Below are 23,775 nucleotides of genomic sequence, written 5' to 3' on the forward strand. Positions count from 1 at the left end.
TTAGTAGCAGTGATGATATGCTGCATCCTGCATAGCATGAAGAACTAGGAATGTGTGTGTATGTTTTATATATATACATATAGTTGTGAATTGTACTTGAATTACAGAGACACTGTGGTATTAGTGGACCTTTTATCCAGTTTGTTTGTGCACTGGGGTGATTAACAGCATTGCAGCTGTGTTTAATGCTGACGAATTCAGTCTAACGGAACAAAAATGAAGCTTTTATATCATCGAGCCGTGTAATGTTGAGTCCACTCTTTTGTTCAGGAACTGCTGAATCGATGTTTAGCTGGTCGCTGCGGCGCTGTGAGAGTATCGAGCATTTTGATCCAGACAGTATGCCTTTTCAGGGGGAAACTGTAATTGGCCGGTTGTAGTGTGGGCAATCCTGGTGGATTCCTCTGTTGGCTTTGGACCATTGAATGTGATGGAATGCAAGGGGTCATGATCTTCCACTGTTCTTTGTCTGCACGTGTGTGTCTGTGTGTGTGTGTGTGTGTGTGTGTGTGTGTGTGTGTGTCTGTGTGTGTGTCTGGTAGTTGGTTTCTTCCCTCTGTTGGATTGTTGGTAAAGGAATGTCTGAATCACCTGACTAGAGCACTTCTCTAATTTCTGTCTTCTGACAATAAGCAAGCTATTCTTCTTCATCACACACACACACACACACACACACACATACATATACACACACACACATATTTTCGAAAATCTCATCCAGTGAAGCATCAGAGTTACGGGTTCTGTGTGCGGTTGAAACACCCTACAGTAGGTCTGTCTCATGTGTTTCATGTATTTCTCTGCTCCTAATCATCTCCCTGTCCCGAGGCCTGGAGGACGGAAAGAGGGCAAAAACTGAAACAGTTCATCCCAAAATAGGACAGGGGCCTAGTTTTTCGACTGTGTGTGTGTTGAGCCAGACATCATGTGTATCGGTCAGCAGGTCCTAATCCATTTGACTTCCCTTCCTGTTTGCTGCTTTGTGACCCAAACAAGTTTGTGCCAAATGTTTTTTCTGTCCATCTCGTGGACTGCTGGCACTCACACCCTGATACCATCCAAGCAGCCGGGGTCACAACAGTTCATGGAGTGGTGCCGGGATGAGTCCTAAAACCACAAATGAGTCAGCAGTTTTGCACTTCCAGTTCCCTCATTTTCAAGTCGATGTTTTTTTTTTAATGGGGTTCAAAAACTCACTAAATAAGATCTGCGATTGACACAAGCTGAGGAGATTTTAGCGTTTTGTTCTCATGTGTTCTCATTGTGAAGATGAAGTATTTTCCTCAATAAGACTTCAGCTCACTTTATAGAACTGACAGCTTCGTTGTCAACTCAGTAATTGCGTTTGAGTTCAAGGCAAAAATAAATCAGTTTTATGTCCTGGACTATCATGGACATCTAGGTAGATTTCCGACTTCCTGTACATAATTGGAGATAATGACGGAACATTTGTCCATCAGGGTAACAAAGGCTCTTTGTCCTTTACAAAAACGATCTGCAACTTTGTCGTCTCGCCACTGATCACGTCAACGTCGAGCTCAGACGAGTTTCTTGTGACAGCTTTTATCTTGCTGCTACCGCGGCCTACAATGATCCGGGATAAAGGAACGAGCCACAGACTAGGATGTTCAATTACGGGAGCAAACGCACACTCTTAACACCCTCGACGTTTCTGCTTCATTGGCACTTCTTACAGAGATTCCCTGTGAACAATGTTCCACCCGAGCGCATGCAAACAGCCTCCTCCTCCAGACCGCTCTGTTTCTTCTGTTGTCTTTGGTCCCCCTCCCCCCACTCTCTCCTTTTCTGTGTTCATCAGCATGTCCTTCACCTTCCCCTCTATGTGCACTGATGTTAGACCTTTGCATACCGATCTCAATGTTGTTGTGTGTGGAAGACAGAGAAGTCATGAGGGTAAAATATGTATTTTCCCACTTTTAGAAAAAGGATAACGTCCTTCAAGTGATGCGTTTACTGCCGCTCTGATTTCCCAATTTTTTTTGTTCTCAAACATTTAAATAGCCCATCTTAACACGACGCCTTTTCCTGATCACAGCTGATTTTACAACAGGACGCGGAAGCTGTTGTGTACGCTGTGTTTATTTTTGCGTGATAGAAAATGGGAAATTCTGCATACCAAGTGCTAGGAAAAAAAAATCCATTATCTGCTCAGCTCTCACAGCCGCTCTGATTTCATTGGGAATTTAACAACCCCTGTCGCCTCCTCCTCAAGAAAAATCAATCCTCAATCTGTCGTTCTTGATTTCCATGCTTCTTGTCCCAACTCAGCCGTTTGTGTGAATGACTGTGAGACCTTATTGTTAAAACAGGGATTCTCCTCAGCTCAGCCTAGCAGTCTCTGTTTGTTTTGGTCTTTGTTTGTGTCGTGCATGCATACAGAAAGATGCACTCAGAGTGTCCCCTCTGGCTCTCCAGAAGGTCATTAACCCCAATCGGAGTGATTAGCATCACCCTATTGGTTACTAGACGGTATGGCCGAGGTCTGTACTAATCAGGCGGCACGTCCATCCCTCGTGCTGATCCAACAACATCTAAACAGGATACGGCAGCACTGATGCCGGGGGTTTGTCAATGTTTGGTGGTCCTCTGTGTGTCGTGATGCGAGTGTGGCGATAAAGAACTGAACTGGGACGGTCTGATTCACGCAGCCACATTCCCCTCCAGCCGGAACAACAATGAGAGTGTGCTCTTCATAGGAAGCTGGGGGGGGGGGGGGGGGGGGGTTGAGTTTCCTTTGTTGTGGGGGTGCAGCATCCAAACCCGACCTCTGACTCCCCCGGAGGAAGAGATTTGGGCTTTGGGTTCGCAGAGGGTGTCAAGGAAAGGGATGACTCGCTTCACTGCACCCTAAAGGTGTCCCGGTAGGCATGGCCCCCGCACAGAAGCGGTTCCAAGAAAGAGATTCGTAGAGTGTTTTTGTTTTTGTTTTTGGGGGAACAACCAGGAATAAGCCAAACATTTCTCTCGCCAAAGCTGAAAGGACAAATCTCAGAAAACGAGCAGGCACTAGACCTCGCAAAGCTCCAGAGACCCTCAGGTTGTTGTGGCAAAATGTTCAGGGCAACAAAGCAGTGCAGTGTAAAAGATAGGATCCTTTACCAACGAAGCCCCCCTTCTTCCTCTTCCTCCTCCTCCTCCCCCCCCCTGTCATCCATAACCCATGGGTCGCTTTGCTGGGACTTAATGGCGTCCCAGCTGTGAACACGGGCAGGCCCGGCCGAGTGCACTCTGCCGGAAAGAGCCCCGGTCCCTGTGGGCGCTCACCCGAATGTCAGAGTGCGACAGGCAGCAGCATGGAGGAGGATAGTGAGTCGGACTGCCCCATTGATCTTTGGGGGGGGGGGGGGGGGGGGGGGGGGGGGTTCTTCATAGTGATGATGCCATTTCTCAAGGCATTCGGTAGCCTAATTCAGCCCTTTGTGGCAGTACAGATTCAGCCCTTTGTGGCAGTACAGATTCTTTAAATAAAGTGCTGTTATTATACTGTGCGGCATGTTCAATATGCCAAAGGAGGCACTGTCTGCTGCTGTAAGATTTCTAAAAGGAATCTGTCTGTTTTTTGCTCTTCGAATGGGAACGCCACCAATTCATGAAGATCAGTTTACACGAAAAGTACTGAAGACGATTGGATAACATCCGGGGGAGCTTTGAGAAAATAACTGATCATGCTATTAGTGTTATCTCAGCTTGAGCTTGCATTATGGGAATTGTAGAATCCATTGCTTCCGGAGCTTTACTTCCAACTAAAAGTCAGGATGTCGCCCCATGATTTTTGAAACCTGAAAAGAAAATCAAGAGCGAATTACAGTGGTTAAATGTAAAAAGACTAAAACCATCTCTACTGATTTCCAACAGCAAGAAGAGGCTCCTTTTGCTCACTTTAAGGTGGAATTTCTGTCTTCGTCCATGTCTTCTTCCATCTCTAACTGACCTGACAACCGTTTAACCCCTTTTGAGTCGAGGGAGCGTGACTGTCCATCCGGTCCGCACACTTACACACATTGTACATCTGTGCACCTGGAGACCTCCTCCACCTACGCACAGCTGTCTGCCACCTGCCGGGGGAGCAGCCATGCTTGCGGAAGGCACTTCGTATCGCTTAGCGTGCAGTTAAACGTGACTCCAAGCTTGTGGAATTCCACTGTATGCCTTCGCTCTGCTCTGCAGATGCATCGCAACAGATGGAGGAGCTCTCCAGCTCTATCTATTAATTATGGTCACTATGTGTTTATTAAGAATAGCCTTATAATGGGCGCTCAGCGTAAGGCACAGACTATATACCACTTAGACACCTCCTGTGTTTCCTGTTGGTTCCATTCTGCTCCAGTGAACAACCTGGAATAACTGGAGTGCCCATCAAGAGGCATTTATTTAGGTCAGATTTTGTTGTTCATCTTTCCTTCTGATGAAATGAAGGCGCATGACTGTGAGGCTTAATAATAGTAATAATATTGATGGTAGCAGTAGTAGCAGTAATAGTAGCAACAGCAAAAGTTATAGTCGAAGTAGTAATACTATATTAGCAGCAGCAGTAGTAGTTGTCGCAGTATTAGTAAGAGCATTCATTTTTTTTAACAAAAAAGCCTAATTTTGAGCTTGTTTAAATACAGTTAATCCATGGGGCTTTCATTTTGAAAGGGTGGTGCTGGGTGGGGGAGAGAAGACATAATCATAATGTCTGACACACATAAACAGAGGTTATTAAATGCCTGGCTTCATCACAAGCATTTCAATTAGAATTCACTCTTTGGGGCTTTTATTTGTGAGAGAGAGAGAGAGAGAGAGAGAAGAAAGAATTTGTGAGAGAGAGAGAGAGAGAGAAGAAAGAATTTGTGAGAGAGCGAGAGAGAGAAGAAAGAATTTGTGAGAGAGAGAGAGAGAGAGAGAGAGAAGAAAGAATTTGTGAGAGAGAGAGAGAGGCAGAGAGCGAGAGAGAGGCTCTGATATCTCTGGCAAACTTTCTCATTTGGAGATTGTCCGATGTTTTATCTTTTACAGCTTACATGACTGTTGTCCTGCTCTGCCATGTCTTTCCTCACCTCTCCCTCTTGTGTCGCGGTGTGTGTAAATGTCACTCGAATCAGGAAACTTATCAGAATACTCTGATGATGAATGTCTGATTGTTGGAATGCTTAACAGCATTCCAACAGTTAGCTGTAACTGGATTACATTGGATGTACTTCAGCTTCGTATTCATGAGCACCAGACGGCTAGAAAGTTCCTCTTGTGTTAACTTTGCTGAGTTCACCTACATGTCACCCCTTAAGTTAGTCATCCTTTCGGGCAGAGCGTATGGCAGATTTTTCTTGCCACGCTCTTGTGTGTTTATTTTTGCACATTCAACAATGAGATTCGTAGGTTTGCTCATTATATTCGGGGGGGGGGGGGGGGGGGAGAGAGAAAGAAAAAACGTAGCGTTTTCTTCCAGCCTCAGGGGGAAGACATCTACAATGGACTCTTAATAGGGGGGGAACTAGGCCGTGCACTGAGTGATGAAGAGTGTGTCTGAGGTAGCCATGTGGATGAGGAAGCTGTGTCTTTGTCTTCCCATTGTGTGCACAAGAACGCCAAAAATGCACACTTTCATCATTCAGGCGTTCTTTCCTGCGCCTTCACTCCTTCTCATTCACACGCTGCCGTCTCACTGTTTTCATTACCATCAACAGTCCCTCCATCACACTGTCACCCGCTCTTCCTATTTCTCTTCCCCCCTCATCTTCTACTCCCTCCACATCCTCACCTCAGGGATTGCCTTTCCGCTCAGCTAGCTCTTCCTTCCTTTCTTTCCTCGTGTCATCGCCTCCAGCCTCGTGCCCCCCCCCCCCCCCCCTCCATAGAAGAAACAAAACCGAAGAGACAGTGGAGTGGGCCTCTTGAGTTAAGAAGGAGAAGGTTGTTAATATATCGAGTCTGCTTTTATGGGAGACTACTCAGAGCTAATTCAGATTGCGGAAAAGTGGTCAGAGCTGCCAATTTGATTATTTACCAAAGAGCGAATGTGTGCACACTCCGGTCGGTGAAAGATAAGTGGTGTTTTTAAACTAAATGGAAGGTTGGGAAGTGATGGTTCACGGATGGAGTTGTGCTGTGTGTGTCTTTGTGCAGGCACAGTGTGTCTGTGTGTGTGTGTGTGTGTGTGTGATCGTCCACTGAATGGCTGCTACATAATTCAGGAGCCATTACTTTTGTGTCCTACTACTGAGAAAGAAAGGACAGTAGAGAGAGATGGACAGAAAGAAAGTGGAGAGTGTTGTTTTGGCCATAACTGCGTTAAAAGCTACCGTTGGAATAAATATTTCACCAAATACATTTGTGATTTCCTTCAAAACGGCCGCGAGCACTTTTTACAGACTGACAACCGCGAAAACCGGCGCTGGCACGGAGGTATTATATTGTTGACGGTTGTCCGTCTGTCCGTCCAAAACTCGTCAACGCGATATCTCAGGAACGGGTCGAGGGAATCTCTCCAAATTTGGCGCAAATGTCCACTTGGACTCGAGGATGAACCGGTTATAATATGGTGGTCAAAGGTCACAATGCTCTTACCAAAACTCCCAAAATTCACATGCTAATTATGACAATTTCAGTATCTGAGTATCTAATAGGATAACATGATGAAGTGGTGACATGGATGTAAACTTCAACTTGACTAGTTGACCAGAGGAATACAACCCCCAAGGCTGGTTTAATTCTACAAGGGGTTTTCGGCAGGTCTGGAGGCTCAAACACCATGAAATGTAAAGCTAAAGCAAAGTTTATTCTGTTTAAATGATCTGTGTGAGGCCTAAGGAGCCCCAGCCAGCCCCCCCCCCCCCCCCCCCCCCTCTGCCACATTCCCTCCTTTCTCTGCATTGCCTGGCTGCAGGAGAATCACAAGACAGAGGCACGGCAACTCAAGGAGGCCCGTCGCATGCTGCTCGATTCAAATAGGCTGCGATTAATTCACCCATACGAGTGGCTGGGTGGCCCTCCCTTTCCCCTCTGTCAAACAATCTGCCCCCTCCCCCCCACTATTATCCACCTGAACCCCACATCTCCATCTCATTTAACACGTTCACCTCAATTACACCCGGTTTACGCCAACTCTCATCACTCCCAAACCCCAACCCCAAGCCTTCGAGCGCCTCTTTGTCTCACCTTGGTGCGCTCCGCCATCCATCTGTCTGAGCACACCCATGAACACGTTTACCATCCCGCCTCTTAAACCCGCGGTGCTAAATTTCCTCTAATCTCCGCACCTTTTTCACGGGGCACTGGAGAATATGAGCGAGCGGACGGGGTCAGTGAGAGGAGATCCTTCCTTTGACGCTGCTTCTATGTTTTCCTTCTTTTTTTTTTGTCTCTGTCAGCAGATGCGTGGCCCTCTACGTGAAAGGCACGTAGCGGTGAAATGGGACAAGATGAGGCACTGCGCCCCAACAGATGGAGCGAGGTCGAGGAGCGAGGACAGATTATTTTTTTAGGAGAGGGGAGCAAGTGACAAAGACGAAGATTCAAAGTGCAAAATGAGTGAACGCGCATGATCATGATATCCACAAACATCCCGCAGTCGTGTTTTTGCTTTTCTATTGGCGAAGTCGACAGCAGAGGGATTGTGTCGGATGATAAACATCTGTTTTGAGGCTTCCGGAGGATTAGTCAATTGGCGATTTACCTGCCTCTCTCGTGGCAATCGTTGACATATATCCTTCCATTTTTGGATTTTAATCCCACACATCACAGCATGAGAACAGATGGCTCAGCAATGAAAAGATTTCAGATAAACTACAAACAAAAAAGGGAAGAGTAAAGGGGGGAGGGACCGAGCTTCAATAAACCCATCTGCTCACAGATGGATGCAGAATTCATGCGAGGCTGTTAGGCCGGTCTCGCAGAAGGTGGGATTGGGGCTAAAGGAGGAAGGAGACTGGGAGGATAACAAGCTCGCAGGATGCAGCTGGTCTTGTTTTCGGGGCTGTTGAAGACGTTTTTTGTGCGTGTCTTATTCACAGTAACTGTTTGCATTAGTTTGAAATTGTTTGTTTCTGCCTACAGAGACATTTAGCAGAGGACAGGGATTTAACTAATACTACAGTGGAATATGTTAAATGGAAGCTAAAGGAAAAATTGTCACTTCAGTCCATTTCACTGACAATACGTTTTCTGTACTTTCACGTAAGTAGATGTTTGAATGCGGGAGTTTAAATGGGTACATACATGTTGTGCTTGTGCACACATTTGGGTATTCATGGTGACCAGCCCACAAACTATCAAATAAGACAGCCCAGTCAGCTTTTTGTGGGCTGTCCCGTTGTGAAAACAAGCAACTCAACAAGCCCATCAGATTTGACGTCCCCCTTTCTATGTCACATGTAGACTCATTGAGTATAACTCCCGCCCCCACCTCAGTACCTCCACAAAAAGGTGCAAAACGTATTTTTCTCGCAAGCAAATCTAGAGCAGACTGGGCTTTTTCGGGAGGCGGGGCTTAAAGAGACAGGAGCTAAAACTGAGTGTTTCAGACGGAGGGTGAATACAGGTATATTCAGACAGACGGTATGAGAAAAATAATGTGTATTTTGAACATTAAAGCATGCAAACATGTTCTATAGAAAGCCCAAATTCAAGTATGAACCTGAAAATGAGCATGAGATGTCCCCTTTAAGTAGGTTCACGCGCTGGTTTTGCTACTTTTATTGAGGTAAAGGATCTTCTTTCACCACTGTGCACCTGTTCACAAGTCGCTGCATGCATTTTGCATACAATATCTCACTATTGCCATTATTGGGCGTGCACTATATCACGTGCACACTCTTTCTTTTAGTGAATGTAGCTGCTGCACACATCTTTATATATTCTAAACTCACCACTCACTGTTTATTCCATGTATCATCCCTATGCGTGTGCATTACTATGCACTTCTGGTTAGACGCTCAACTGCATTCTCATTCCAATCTAATTATTATGTAAAGCACATTTAGTTCACTTGTAGCTAAATGTGCTACGTGACCTGAAAAAGACTGCATTGCCTTGACTTTAACGGGTTAAGTTACGTAAAAGCATTCGTCACAAGTGACCCGACATTCCCCTTCAATCATTCAATGATCTCCCCCCTCTTCTCTCCCTCCCTCCCTCCCTCCCCCTAGTCCCTGATATTCCTGGGCTGCGTGGCGGCTGCGGGGCTCGGCCTCAACCTGCTGTGTCTGGCCATCTACCTGAGCTGCTTGTGCTGCTGCCAAAAAGACGAAGAGGAGGAGAGCAAGAAGCCCAACTCCTGCTGCGTCACCTGGTCTGCCGTCGCTGCCGGCCTCATCACATGGTGAGGGAGTCGAGACGAGCTGTCATGACTAACTGCTGAGCACAGTGCACACACACGCTCTGTTGATGTCTGCCGCGCTGCGTGTTTTCCCGTTTTTCAATTATTCCCACACGAGATCCATAACATATTACAGTTCATAGCTCCTTGTCCATGCTGTGTGACTGTCTCTCTGCCTGTCTCTGTTCTCCCATTTTGTATTCTCAAGGTGTTCAGCGTCTCTCTTTTTCTTGTCTACATGCCTTTCAGGCCACCTCTCTTTGTTGAAATACCCCGAGCTTCTATTTGCAGTTGTGCAGACACTCGTGGTTTGGGTTTTAGAATAGCATCGGCAGTCGTCTTTATTTCCTCCCTTTTGATGAGATCAGTCGTCTGATCTGTCTTTTACTTCTGTGAGACATTGATGTGGAGGAAATCTCTCCGATAACCTTTAGCCATTCCACATTTCTGTGTGATTTAAAAAGAGAGAGATATAAAATGCACAACATAGTGGGAGTTTTTGACATTTGCACAAGCAGTGTTTTCTTTGAACATCCGTCTGTGTTTTACACACACAAAACCGTCCCTGATGGGAAGCTGCAGCCTCTGGTTTTGGGAAGGATGTCGTGGTAGTGGGTGTATTGTGAATGTTCTGCTGACAATGTGCATTACTGCCTGTGACGGACAACTGGCAGACAAATCTCATCACCTTGATGTCCTGAACCTCTGGATGGGCTGCATCCGCTGAGTCTGCAAAATGAAATGTAGGCGAATAGGTAACTGTGCAGTATACAAGATACATATAATAAATAATATATATATACATTGCAGCTCTCTGTTGAGAAGCAGCACTGTATGTTACTTCAAGTGCAGGATAACAGATGTACACAGAAAATAAGACGGAGCTAATTTATAAAATTCTAGGAATATTTTAGAAATATTACAGGGATCATATACACTTGACTTGAGATAATAGTCCATGGAGGTCACTACCCTGCATACTCTGTAAAGAATATTACTCAGGTCTTGATATTAACCACAGCTCAGAAACGATAATGGACTTTTTTCCCTTTTTTTAAACGCTTACACAACATTGTAAACATCATTCCCCTCCAGCGTGATGCTCGCCTGAACCAGCAGACTGTTAAGTTTATCAAGCGTAGCCTATTTATTGTGCTTCTATAATAACCTGTTCACATCGCTGGCTGGATAATGCAGCACAAATAATGGAAAACAGGTCACACAGGTCGCTAATGGTGAGTGCAATTTACATTTTCATTCGTCCCATCAGCACACATCTGTTGTCGCCATCACAAAACGGGAAAGAAAGAAAATAATTGAAAGCCTTATTCTCATGTCTTATGTGTGAGAAAGTGGAAATTGTTCAATAAACCACTTATGTGGTTTTGTGCGTCAGTGTTTTTCAGGTGATATCTGACCCAATGTGATTTAACAGTGGAGGAGCCGTGCAATAAGATGTCATTTGTTTGGGCTGGAGGCTGCTGGATCTCATCGAGTCTGCGGTGAACTGAAAACTTTCCCGATGTGAAATGACACGATGTTTAGTTGCGCTAAAGATGAATAATATCAGTGTTACAGCGGTTAGCTGGTGCACAGGCAGCCTGGAGCGGTTCATTATTTCTACCTGGATCCAACTTTTCATTCCGCTGCCGTCTCAAACCTGCAAAATCAACCCGCTGACGAACATCAAGTCTTGCTAAGATTCATTTCGTCTGCTGACGGTACCAAAACACGTGTACTGATGCAACGCAGTCAGCACTTCCGTCACCAGAGATCCGATTAAAGCCAGTCAATGAGATGCGCTCTCCCTTCAAAGTAGCTAATTGAATTTGTTGCCAGCAGAGTGGATAGTTTTCTCATGTGACAGTCATGTTTAGCAACCAGCAGTGGGTAATATTAAATCAAGCCTCGAGCGTTATCGTACATCCATCCATCCGTCGTGTTTCGGAGACGGTTAATTGATAAATGGACACGCTGAGAGCTCAGCGCTGCCGGCTAAGTGCTCGTGTTCTGTGTCACCTGTAGGCGAGACTGGCTTACATCCCCCGCCTTCTTTGTCATATATTTCTGCCTCTGCCCACATCTAATGCAATTCAATACACAGGGTATATGAAAAATATATGCATATCCATGGAAACATTTCAAAATAATCAACCCCCTCAATTCAAAGCGAAATGCTTCTCGCTAAAAGCAGGATGAGGAATGTTCTGTACGTCAAATAACCTTTTGAATTGAACTCCACCAAAGCACGAATCAATACAACACTTCCACATTCATTCTGCGGTTGCAGCCCGCTTCTGTTCCCACCCAGTCAACCCGTCTTCATTATCTGACATTTAATTATGCATGTGCAGTTTCTTAAAATATGCGCAGCGACTTTAAAGTGGTGGCCCTCCTCACATGGAAGATGTTGCAGAGTCACAACAAGAACAAGTGAAAATACAGCAGCAAGCAGAAGAAGCCGAGGACTGTGGCAACTGTTGTGTAATGACGTACGGTGTGTTCACACACGTACAGTACTTTAAAGTCTTGTTGCGCTTTGCTTCTGACAGATTGATCCCAAGATGGTGGATTCTGTCAGAAGCCCTTGTGAGTCGATTATCTGGGTGGTGGATTCGATTTCAAACCAATCTGCAAGAATTCTCCCCTCTGAAGAAAATAATATCCATCTGTCTGGTCTTCACTTCATGTTGGATACAGAAGAATATACCTTGAGTTCCATGAAAGATCATGTGCGTGCCATATATTTTGGCTGAAGAGTAATCTCATTCGTGGCATGTTTTGGTCTGGAGTAGATTTAAAGAGCTTGCATGGCCCGACTTGATGAGTTGTAAGACTTAATAGTGTGAGATGAATGAAGAAACATCCTGTGGGAAATCAACCCTTCATGTGATTCCTAACTTTGATGGGGGGGGGGGGGGGGGGTTTGAATTTGACTTGGGAACCGGAAAACTAGCTTTGCTTTAATGTTGTCAGTCCAGATCAGGGGTGTCAAACATACGGCCCGCGGGCCGCATCCGGCCCGCCACGTCATTTTATGTGGCCCGCGAATCCGCCAGCAAAAAAAAATAAATAAATAAAATAATTATTTTTATTATTATTTTTTTTTTTACAAAAATTAAAAGTTAGATGTGAAAATAAAAATATCCCCATGGTCGAAATTATGAGATAGAAAGTCGAAGTGATGAGATAGCATGTTGTCTGTGTGCCGACATTAAAACGATCACAACAGGTGGACAGGAGATGCAACAACCCATAAAGAGGATTTCCAACAAGTGATCGTGCCTTTCTCAACATGCGTACTTCTCTGCACTTGTAAACTCGTGGACTTGTGAAACGTCATCAGTCTCAGCCCAAGTACTGTTCCAATTCAAAGTTCACATCGAGCAGAGATGTTTGAGTATAAAAAAACTTTGAGTTGAGCCATTCGCGCCGCCGGTCTCACCGGGGGCTATTTGTGTTCATTCGCACTGGACGCGTCGGAGAGGGGGCGGGGCTTATCGCCCTGAAAGCCGCTCAACTGTCCGCCATTAACCATGGAAAAAATAACCTCTATTTCTGCTTAGTACGTGTTGTGGAAGTCACAGATATCCCGGGAAACTAAACTAAATATGTTAGGAGTGGTTACATTTACAACCGGCCCTTTGAGGGCGACCGTGATGCTGATGTGGCCCCAGAGTGAAAATGAGTTTGACACCCCTGGTCCAGATCCTCTTTTCACCCTCACTTTACCCCCGACCTCTCCTCCCTCCGTTCAGCTCTCCCCTCGTCCTCCTGTCTCTGCTTAAAGTCCTGCCGTCATCCACTCTAATTGTTGTTTGTCCGTGGCTGGAGCTGTCCGTCCTAATTAACACCGGTGAACCCAGAGCAGATGTCACATTTGGCTGTGGTTGCGGCCCTGTACACAATAATTAATATCGACTCATCGTTCAATAAATGGACATGATTTTGATCCTTTTCATGATCAGGTTGTTCTGGACTTTTTGTAAGACTTATGGACATTAGCTTGATAACTTTTACATTTCCACTTTTACAATTCCAACGTCGTAATTTACAACATATTTTGGAAGTCTTTTATTCAGCATTGCAAGGGTTCTTTATGTTTTGCCAATCAGTTTCGACCTTATAATCCTCCCTTTGACAATAAATGAACATGTCAAATATTAAGACTTGTTGAAGAAGTCTGAGGCACTCAGGAGGGTAGTGTTTTAAAAAGCCTTTAATACCGTGATCAGTAAGTAAATGACATGATAAACATTTAAAATGCTTTAAATGAAAGAGGTATAAACCGTCAGCATTCTCCAATCTGCTCCAAATGTACGTCGGCAGCAGAGACTGCCTACTGCCAACAGGATCCTCACACGGTATTCTTCTTTCCAGGACACTTGAAATATTTAATTGTGTGTGTTTATTATGATAGGTGTCTGTTGCCAAGTGGGAATGAGAATGGAGGAAACATGAAAAGGATGTGAGAGAGGAAGAGAGATATCTGTTTACATGATATCGCTGTCCTCCATTGGATCCCAAGCAGAAATGATTTGGCACACATGAAAGCAATAGAAATCACATCAGCAGTAGTGTTTTAAAGCCCTCATTTCACTTTTTTTTCAGGGTCATACATTTTTAGTGACTCACACTGTATAACTTTCACTTCATCTCAGGCCTTAGATTGGGTATTTTAAAAGTTCTCTCGCTCTGAAAGTGGAGGTGCGTTCATGCAAAATTCAGATAGCAGCTACTCTTATTGTATATTGTAAGCCTACTGCATATTAAGGGGCATTTTCTTTTCCGGGTGGCTCCTGCTGAGACTTCAAGAGGACGGAGTAAAATATAAAATGTCTATATTTGTCATATCAGGAAAGTTATTTTGGGGCAAAATCTCAAGTATTCAAACATGTCTGAGTCTATTAATAGTTGCCGAGGGCATTCTTTCTGCTGCAGGCTTTTGGTTCCTTTTTTTCTGAATTCCCCTCAATGTCTTTCATCCACTTTGTCATTTATCAACATGACAGTTTGGATTTTTGCTCAGTACATGGTATGTCTACTCCGATCTATGCTATTCTTTCTCTTTGAATTAGACCATGGATATGTGAAGGAGCAGCACTGGAAGGGGTAGAGGAGGATACCTATTCTCCTTCTCTGCATATGCCTCTCTGGTCCTCCCAGTTCCCTTGTAAAATAACTAGAATTCCACCATTAAAATATTTGCATGCTTCAATGAAGGCCGTGTTTCTCCCGGCTGCTTTTTACCCGCTACATCTTTCTGTGTTCAGACACAAAGAGATAAAAGGAGAGAAACTCCTGTGGCGTGTTTCCGTTTTGAAGGTGATGTTTTGGTGGGAAACAAAGAAAATGTACCAGTTATCATTTGTAGATTATTATTAAATGTGGGTGCATTAATGAAGTAAAATCTTCTCTAATATGTTTCTCTGCTTTTTCCTGTCTTGCTCTGTTCGTCCCATTGTCTCTCTGCCTCTGTGTCATGTTGTTTGTTGTGAACCGTCTCCCTGCCTACATGTATATTCAGCCTACACCGCCTGCTTGTATCACTGTCAGTCTGTCTCTTTTGGTCTCTCTGCATCCCTTGCTGTCTCTCTCCAAACTGATGCTTTTTTTTCACGTCTATTCTGCCTTAAATGTACCCCCCCCCCCTTTTCTACCTGCTTCTCCCTGAGGTTTATGTTAAAACCTGCAGAGTGGGTGGTGTACCTGCAGGGGATCAGTTAATGAGGCTCTGTCCTTGTTTTACGAAGTATGAAAATAGCCCCTGTTGTTCTGCCCCACGCTGCGCTCAGCATCCACCACCACACTGCTGCTGCTGCACAGGTACAGCAGCTCTGCCAGACCCCGGCGGTTCCATAGCAACGTTGCAGGAAGCGTCGTTGACCGTGGATTCATGGTATCTCTTTTTTTCTGCTTAACGCTTATCCGCAAGATCAGGGAGGAGTCGGGAGAAACCACGAGGTTAAGTAGGCTGCTCTCAAGTCCCCTCCGCTACATCCCGGCCCTTGAACGCAGGCTGACCAATCGTACAAAGCTGTGGCCTGCTCCAACCGGGGTCTCACACCAGTTTGGCTCTGCTCCATGGACTCTCAAGCAATAGTTTTAGATTGTCTTCATTTTTAGTCTGGTGTTGTGGATTTGAAGCTAGTCATGGTTAAGCGTTGAGTAATCGTGGCAGTCGTTACCCGGAGAGGTTGGAAGGAGATATATATACGTTTCTAAAGACGTTTCTGCCTAATCACTTGTGGAGCTAACATTAGCAGAGTACGTTAGCATCCGTCGGCTTTAGCTTCTTCTTTTTAACCTGTTTTTGCTGATGAATCAGTTTGACATCCTGGATATTTCCTTCAAATTCAAATCTGTGACCCCTCCTTCTGCTTCTCTCTGGAAGTTTACTGTTAGTTTTTCCAAAGATTTTGATCAAATATATGCAGGGAGTGCAGTTTGTGACAGTGTGGGCTCCATGGTAGCTCTGACAGCTTGGCGGAGTAGCAGGCGGGAGTTGAGGCTTTGTAAAGGGTCAGGGAGGCTGATTCCTGATTATCATTCATTTGGTACCAACCTGCCTCTGGCCTTCATCTGGAGCACATCTTGTGACGGGACAGTGGTGGTTTATAGCAACCAGGAGTGCACCAGGGGGTACTTTCTCAGTTGCTCGAGTATACGTGGAAAGATTGTGGAGTAGAAATCACAAAGAAAACGCCATCGAGTGTGCATGGAAACGAGTTATCAGATGTTTAAAAGAGATAGCTAAAAGTATGACATGATTAGTGATCTGAAAGTAATGGATGAGCAGCCGGGATAGAGGTAATGGATACATCCTTGAATTGAATTCGCTATAAGTGGACGTGGTGATTATGAGATCAGAGAAATCTGTGTCGATGTTTTATGGTTTATTAAAGAAGCGAAGAGGCAGCCACACTCATGAAACCTTGCAGAATTAACGAGGTCATAAAATATAGACCTTTAATAAATCATCAAATCAAACAGCCAAATGCTGCATCTGCTCAACTCAAGCAGTGAAATTGATCCCAGTTAAGCAGTTTGCCTCCCTGGTTAATATTGACTGGCATTGATTATCAGATAAAGCACTGAGCTCTGTCTCTTTGTAACAAGTGGCTACCTCCATTGTAATACAATACACACCTTTGAATGTAATTTAGGGAATTATACAGCGGGAAAACCTGAATAAATGAGGAAAACAAAGAATGCAGATTGTTGCATACAAAGAGGTCCAAGGATCTCAAACCAGTTAAACCATCATGGGACATTTGGGAGCAACATGTTAGACAGCAGAACTCTGCACTAACTCCAGTAGAGTTTCAGACACTTCTCTGCCAAAGAGCATTGAAAATGGAGGCTGGTGATGGCCAAACACCTTTTCCTGAGACGCTTCACGTCGGGTTTATCTCTCAATTTGACAGCCATGTTAACCTGAATCAACGCTTCTGAACATTAATATTTCATAAAAGTAGGATTTGCTTCAGGGCTGTTGAATTGGATTGCGCTGGAGGTAGCTACGGGTGCACCTCAAGTCCCAGTGAAAGGATAGTTAGAGCATCTTGCGCTTCTGTGCTGTGAGTATTAACCAGTGAAGCGGAATGTTTGAGCGACGAGAGGGATTTAAATCAAATCATTTGCATTTGGTTGTACCGCTAAGAAGTGGGTGGGGTTAGAACATGGCGTGATACGGAGGTGACCCCTCGCTTGTCGCTAAAGGCTGCAGTTTGATTGATGGGTGGATGCTTTGATGTTATTGGTTAAAGCTGTTTGTATTTTGTTTTGCAGGCAGAAAAGAATATTTGATTTTGATGTAAAAAATAGGAAGAAATTGTTTGTTTTTTGTGAATATTTTAAATAGGTGCACAATATGAGCCGATGGTTTCAAGGGACTAAAAAGGCTTTTTTTCACTTCATCGCACTGGGACTGTTTGTTCATGTTCGGGTTCATGTGCGGGTTGATGGTTATTCTGTCTGTGCCGATGCTCCTGCTGAACAAATGGAATCCTTGGATGACTGAAGCAGTTTCAAAATGGAAATGAACACAGAAATCCAAACAGTTTCTCGCGGCTCCACTGCTGCAAAGACGCCTTCGCTTTCCGCTGCAAAGCATTCGTTTCTTTGCAGGTTTTTCTGTGCGCAGATTTCGGTTTCAGTCACTTATACATCTCGGAAAGCGATGCACGAAAAGTAAAAGAGGACAAACTCAGGATGAATCCCATTTGATCCCTCCCACAACCTGAATTGCATGTCTCCAATATGCTCCCACAAGACCTCACACGCGGCAACTTTCCCAATCCGTCATTCATTCTGTTTGGATGACTCTGTTCACTTCCTCCGTCTCCTTTCAGGGATTGTCCCAAAGTGCCTCATTACCTTTGCATTTCTCTTTCCCTGTTCATGCAACAGTCTGTGTCGATGGAGAAATTGAGGATAAAACCCAAACGGCAGAATGACAATGAAAGGACTGAACAAATCTATAAACGTCGTGTATGTGCTGTGATCTGTTGAGCCCGAGTCCTTGTAGGTATTCCATCTCTATGCACCCAGCTCCCCTCATCCATATATAAAAAGGCTTACCTGTGCTTCCACACCTTCTTCTCTCTGCAGCATCGCGGTGGGTGTGGGATTCTATGGCAACAGCGAGACCAATGACGGCGTGTACCAGTTGACCTACTCCCTGTACAACGCCAATCACACGCTGGGCGGCGTGGACAGCCTGGTGGGTAAAACATTAGCGTCGCATGGTGAAATGTGTCGCGCACATAAACGGCTCACGATGTCCGTGTGTGTGATTTAAGTGGCGTCGTGTTTTTAGTTTGTGCCGTGTCATGAGACGTACAGATTATAGATGAGAGGCCCATCCCGCCGGAAACGAACAGCTCTGAGTGAAAGGCTTCAGAACAGCCGGTTGTGATATTTTCATACACACAAACGCACGGGAGGAGGAAAGCCCAGAGGACTCAATTTAGTATGCCTTTAAATGTGTTTTATAGTCTTTTCATGGCTTTTTAGCGCTACAAATTGACAGCCTCTCCACACAAAAGCTCCTTCCTCCCCGACACACAGCCTCTCACCCTCCTTGCTCCACCTTCTCTCAGCCGCTGTGGCCTCGGCAGAAACTCAGTATGTGTGTGTGATCCTTTTTCTATTTGTATCTGCCTCACTTCCCATCACACATACGCCCCAAATGTAGCTCGCTGTTTTACAAATTGAACTCTAAAGATGAGCGTCAAACTCAAGTTAAATCAGCTTGATATTTTGATATTCTGATTTGAGACTTGTAAAGTTGAACTTGAGACCTAACTTGAGACGTGTACAGATTCATTTGACACTTGTAAATATTACCTTGAGTCTTGACATGAAGCTGTGGCACACAACATGTAGTGTAGTGTCGTGTTTGTGCACATCAGCGCCTCAGCGCTGTGTGACCTGCAGTGACCCTGTGACGCGTCGGCGCTGGCAGAGACCCCGGGTGACTTGCTGTCGAAGAGTATGGATGAAGTCTCCATCTGTGTTAATGGAGATTAATGGGGTGGTATGTGAACCACTTAGTGCACTGACTCAACATGGCCTCAGTAATAAACACTTTGCAGAGAGGGTGAAGAGCCCACAGCACTATGTCAGGACTTGACTTACACAGATGATAAGGGAACACAATGCCAGATTTGAACAACAAACCAGATTTGAATGCAGGGTAGGTATTACGGTAGCTGTCTGGCTCTGATTGATGCACTTTATAAATAATTTAAACTGGAAACATGTAAGAAGTCTGCGATTACTGATGTTGAAAGATCAGTAGTGCTGCTTTAGATTGTCAGTTGGGATTAGTTCTCACATTTGCCTTTTTGATTTAACACGGAGAGGTTGATCCACTTCTTTGTGTATGAATTGTCCTCTCATCGTCTTCTTGTGAAGGACTTAGCCACGTTCATCTCTCAGTCATATTAGCAGGTGGTGAGAAATCATTAACATATAGCTCATCTGAAAGCTTGTCGGCGTGTCCCTCTGGGATGTGTGAACCCGCGCAGGCACATAATTGGACATGGTGGCCTTTATTTTAGGAGTGTATGCGCGTGAGTGTGCTCGCCTGCATGTAAGTGTGTGTGTGCGTGCATGAGTGAGTTCATTGCACGCAGCTATAGACTGTTAAGGAGTCCGGTTTGCCAGCGGGACAAAGAGCCCAATGTGCCACACACAGTTCCCAGTCTCCCCCCACCTAATCAACCATGAGCCCCGGAGACAAAGCCGCTTGATGGGGAAGAACAAGGAGCAGTGCTCGCCCGTCTGATTGGCAGTCGGGATTGAAATCTGTATTGAAATCATCGACAATGAAGGCCTCACTGCCCTCTCCCCCACACAAATGACTTTTTAGCGCGGCTCCAAGAGAGTTTAGAGGTGAGTTTGCTTCTAAAGACTCCGTATATAAGAGAGGAAAGGAAGGAAGTTAGACTCATTATCATCAGATGCTTTTTTTTCTGGGCTACTGTTGAGACCTTGATTAGCTACGGTCTGGAATATATGCATATGATGTGTTTATACACACAGGAACACACTGTCTCTCTTCACGAGAATGTCAATTTGACAAAACACTTTCATACCGAGAGAGGTGCCATTTGGAGACGGTTAAAAAACATCAGGGCTGTTGAAGATATCTGGAAACTGGCCAACCAGGATGCTTCATTGATGCTGTGATGGGACTGACATTTGAAGTGTTTAGCCACATTAATAATAACTCTATTGTTTGGAGATGGGTGTTGTGAGAGGCTTTGGCAGCCAGCAGTCACCCAGTGGAGTGGGTCCATGTCTGGTTCGGTCCCTGAGCATTTGGCCGGAGCTCAAACACGGTTTGGAAGTTGGCCCACTACATAATTACAAACATGCACATTTCCACAGCATTCTCATCATAGATTTTCTTTAAGAATAATACAAAATAATAAGGTTTCATGATGTGAAAGAACAATAGTCGATGATACTTTGTGTTTGTGCACGTTCCCAGTTTGACCCTAGTTTTTGTATAGAAAGAAAATATGTTTTCTGAGAAATGGTTCTCCTCAAAGGAGTTCAATTATCTCGGGGTCTTGGTGTATTGTTCATGAGGGATGGGTGTGACATCCACAGACAGATCAGTGCAGTAAAACATGATTCATGGTCACTGCAAGAGGTTAACTGGAGTCCATCTGTGGTTACTTACAGCGAAGGTCTTTATCTACAGTTCAGCATCATATTTCTGCTGTCGATGTCACTGGCTGGATATATCGGATGCGACCAGGTTTCTGCCTGTAATTGTTGTAGTTCGTAAAAGAGAGAAATGCGTTGGAATCCAGGAGAACTGGCACCATCTTTTTCTGAGTTGTTTAGGAATCAGAAGGTACTATTAAACAGCTGCCGTCCCAGGGTTCAAATGTAAAGACCCCTTTGATGAACACATTCTCTCTCCCAGCTAGTCAAGTGATGTCAGTGGCCCTACGGTTCATACTGTGACGCTGTAGGAACCCTAGTGTCCGTTTTCGATGTGTCAATAACGGTGTGTCAATATGCGATCGTTGCATACATACAGTCTCTTTTCAAAATACATTTCTTCTGTAGGTTTACTTAGTTTTTAGGTTTACTGATGCAACAAAATTACTTGGTGAGGTTTAGGCAACAAAAGTACTTGTCGAGGTTTAGGCAACAAAAGTACTTGTCGAGGTTTAGGCAACAAAAGTACTTGTCGAGGTTTAGGCTACAAAAGTACTTGGTGACGTTTAGGCAACAAAAGTACTTGGTTAGGTTTGGGCAACAAAAGTACTTGGTGATGTTTAGGCAACAAAAGTACTTGGTGATGTTTAGGCAACAAAAGTACTTGGTGATGTTTAGGCAACAAAAGTACTTGGTGACGTTTAGGCAACAAAAGTACTTGGTAATGTTTAGGCAACAAAAGTACTTGGTTAGGTTTCGGCAACAAAAGTACTTGGTTAGGTTTAGGCAACAAAAGTACTTGGTTAGGTTTAGGCAAAAGCACTTAAAACAAATGATGCTTGATATATAAAGGTTTGTAACGCAAGTAACAGTGCTAGTTAAGTGTGTAAGTTACGTAACAAAACTTAAATCAGACAAAAGGTAACACAAGGTCAAATCCGATGCTTAGGATCTTAGGCTGTTTGGATCTGGCCGTGTGTGTTGTTTTGAGCTCACTGCAGGTGTGATCCAGTTGAGATATGGCTGAGAAGCTGAAGAGAAAGCTCTTTCACCTCTGTGTGAGCTCTCGCTCTCTTTAAAGAACTAAACTACTACTACTCCTTGTTGGAACTGCTCTCCTGTGGTTGTGTGTCACTGTACTTGCAGACACTCCCACTTCCTTACTTCGGTTGAGAATCTTTGCCGTGTGGGCCATGGTCTTGATTTAATGCCGGCTCAGTGTTTCATCAGCAAACCCATGCGGGGCAGCCTCTTAAAATCTCCGTGGTCATCAAGTATCTGAGGGAAAAGAAGAGGGAGGAAGGGGAAGAATATATATTTTTAAAGAGATGTTCTGCTGAGCTTCGTTACCCAGCGGTGAAGCTGCGGTCTCCATCTTCGTGGTGACCGAGCTGCTGAGGCACTTCGGAGTTCAGACCCATGTTCCATTTCACGCTCTAGCTCCCACATTCAATTTTAATCGAAGAAAAGTCTCTTCACTGCCGAGCAGAACGAGACAAATTGGAGCAGTGAAAAAAAGGTTTAATCCTATATTTCAACCATTGTTTTACTTTAACAAATGCCCACATTTTGTCATTTATCAAGCGATTACGGGACAATTACATAATCTACAGTGGAAGTGATTCTTGCATGCTTGCGCAGTCTTAATGGCACCGGTCTTTGGGGTATGATTCACACCTTTCATGATACGGCATGAAAACCGACTTTGCCCAGCAATTTTCTGTCTCAACTCAGAGAACGACACTCTGGGAGGTTTGCGTCTTGAATTTGAAAATGTATTTTTTTACAGCCTCTCTGTAATGTGTTCAGAGAGTCATTGCTGAAGAGTCGCTTCCTCTGACATCGTGTACGAGCCTCAACGGGCGTAAAGATCCAGTTGTAGTGCAAGGAGTAGTATTCATATTCTGTGGAACCTCAGAGACAGTATTGTAGTGTAACAAACAATACACACAGACACACACATCATTTCACAAAGGGATATTTGCAATCAATGTTGCTGTATTAAAGGTCCAGTGTGTAGCATTTTGGGGGATCTGTTAGCAGAAATGGAATATACTATTCATTAGTATGTTTTCATTAGCGTAACATAATATATAATAATAATTACACTTTAATTACTATAAGTAGAAATTATAAGTGTTGACACTGTTTTTGCCAGCAATAATGCACAAACGTAGTTCTTTGAAATGGCATATTAAACCTATATGAAACAATAACCAAGTTCTCTGTAACTATAGATTATATTTTATTATTTGATGGTAGAACCAATGGGACAAGGAGAAGGATGTGTGACTAGCTGACCACACCACCCCCACCCTGTTTATTCCCTTTCCTCAAACTCAAATCTGATATTTCACTTTTATATATATTTTCCAGCCCAAGGCCACTTGTCGTTTGTCACATCTGAGTCATTTATTGTGATTTCTTATGCTTTCTTCATTGTGGTGTTCGCCCTCTGGCGTGTTGAAATGAAGATCCCACAGTAAAATAGCTCTGCGGCAAACACACTCCGCTGCAAATTGTTTGTTTTGAAGGATGTGTTGAAGAGAATGCTTCTCCGTGCCATCAAAACATCAGACTGAGATAAAGACTGAGGAGACTGGGACTGGGAATCATATCTACTTGATCGGTGTGGATCACTTACGCGGTGAGGTTTAGACCGAGACCAAGGAGAGATTAGCTGGATTGGACTGTCTCCCCAGGCGTCTTAGATAAGATTCTCACACAAGAGGCAAGGATCAGATACGCGCCTTCATTTTTCATCTGCGATTTCAGTCTGAGGAGGAAGCGATCAATGAGTGATCAGATAAGAAACTACGGAGCACCACCGGCCTGTGGATGTGCTCTCAGGGGCTGCCTCGGTATACGGTTCTTTGTTTGTCATTTAAAAATAACCAAGTGAGTGTGGGATCATCGTGGTTATAACTTGGGCTGCACGATACATCATTTCAGAATCAACATTTTGATCTGCACAACAGTGATCACCGTACATATCTATGCAGCCGCTGTGTTTATGACTATATTGTTTACTAGAGCACATCGCAATTCATATCGCGGAAATAAAAATATTATAATGTCAGTAGTATAAGACCATTTATTTCAGCGTTGTTTAATTGTGTCATAAAAAATATTAATCACAGGGGATTTTTCTTCTCCGAACACGTGAACTGTACACGGGGCAGTGGTTAGCATTCAGCGGGAATAGCTAATGAATGCACTGGTGGATATCTTTGGCCATGCTAGATGTGTGTTTAGGGATGGCATTGGCGGTCTGT

The 23,775-nt window shown here is 44.3% G+C and overlaps 1 protein-coding gene across 1 annotated transcript in view; it reads left to right on the forward strand.

The window, feature by feature from the left end:
• The window catches only part of ttyh2 (tweety family member 2), a 51,446-nt gene that overhangs the window by 3,516 nt on the left and 24,155 nt on the right, over positions 1 to 23,775 (forward strand). Inside the window, exons 2-3 of the mRNA XM_079293812.1 lie at positions 9,147 to 9,319; positions 17,930 to 18,041. Of these exons, the coding sequence (XP_079149938.1) occupies positions 9,147 to 9,319; positions 17,930 to 18,041 (285 nt within the window). The remainder of the gene's footprint in view (positions 1 to 9,146; positions 9,320 to 17,929; positions 18,042 to 23,775) is intronic.

Source organism: Melanostigma gelatinosum (assembly GCF_949748355.1).
Source record: "Melanostigma gelatinosum genome assembly, chromosome: 21".
NCBI classification, from domain to species: Eukaryota; Metazoa; Chordata; class Actinopteri; order Perciformes; family Zoarcidae; genus Melanostigma; species Melanostigma gelatinosum.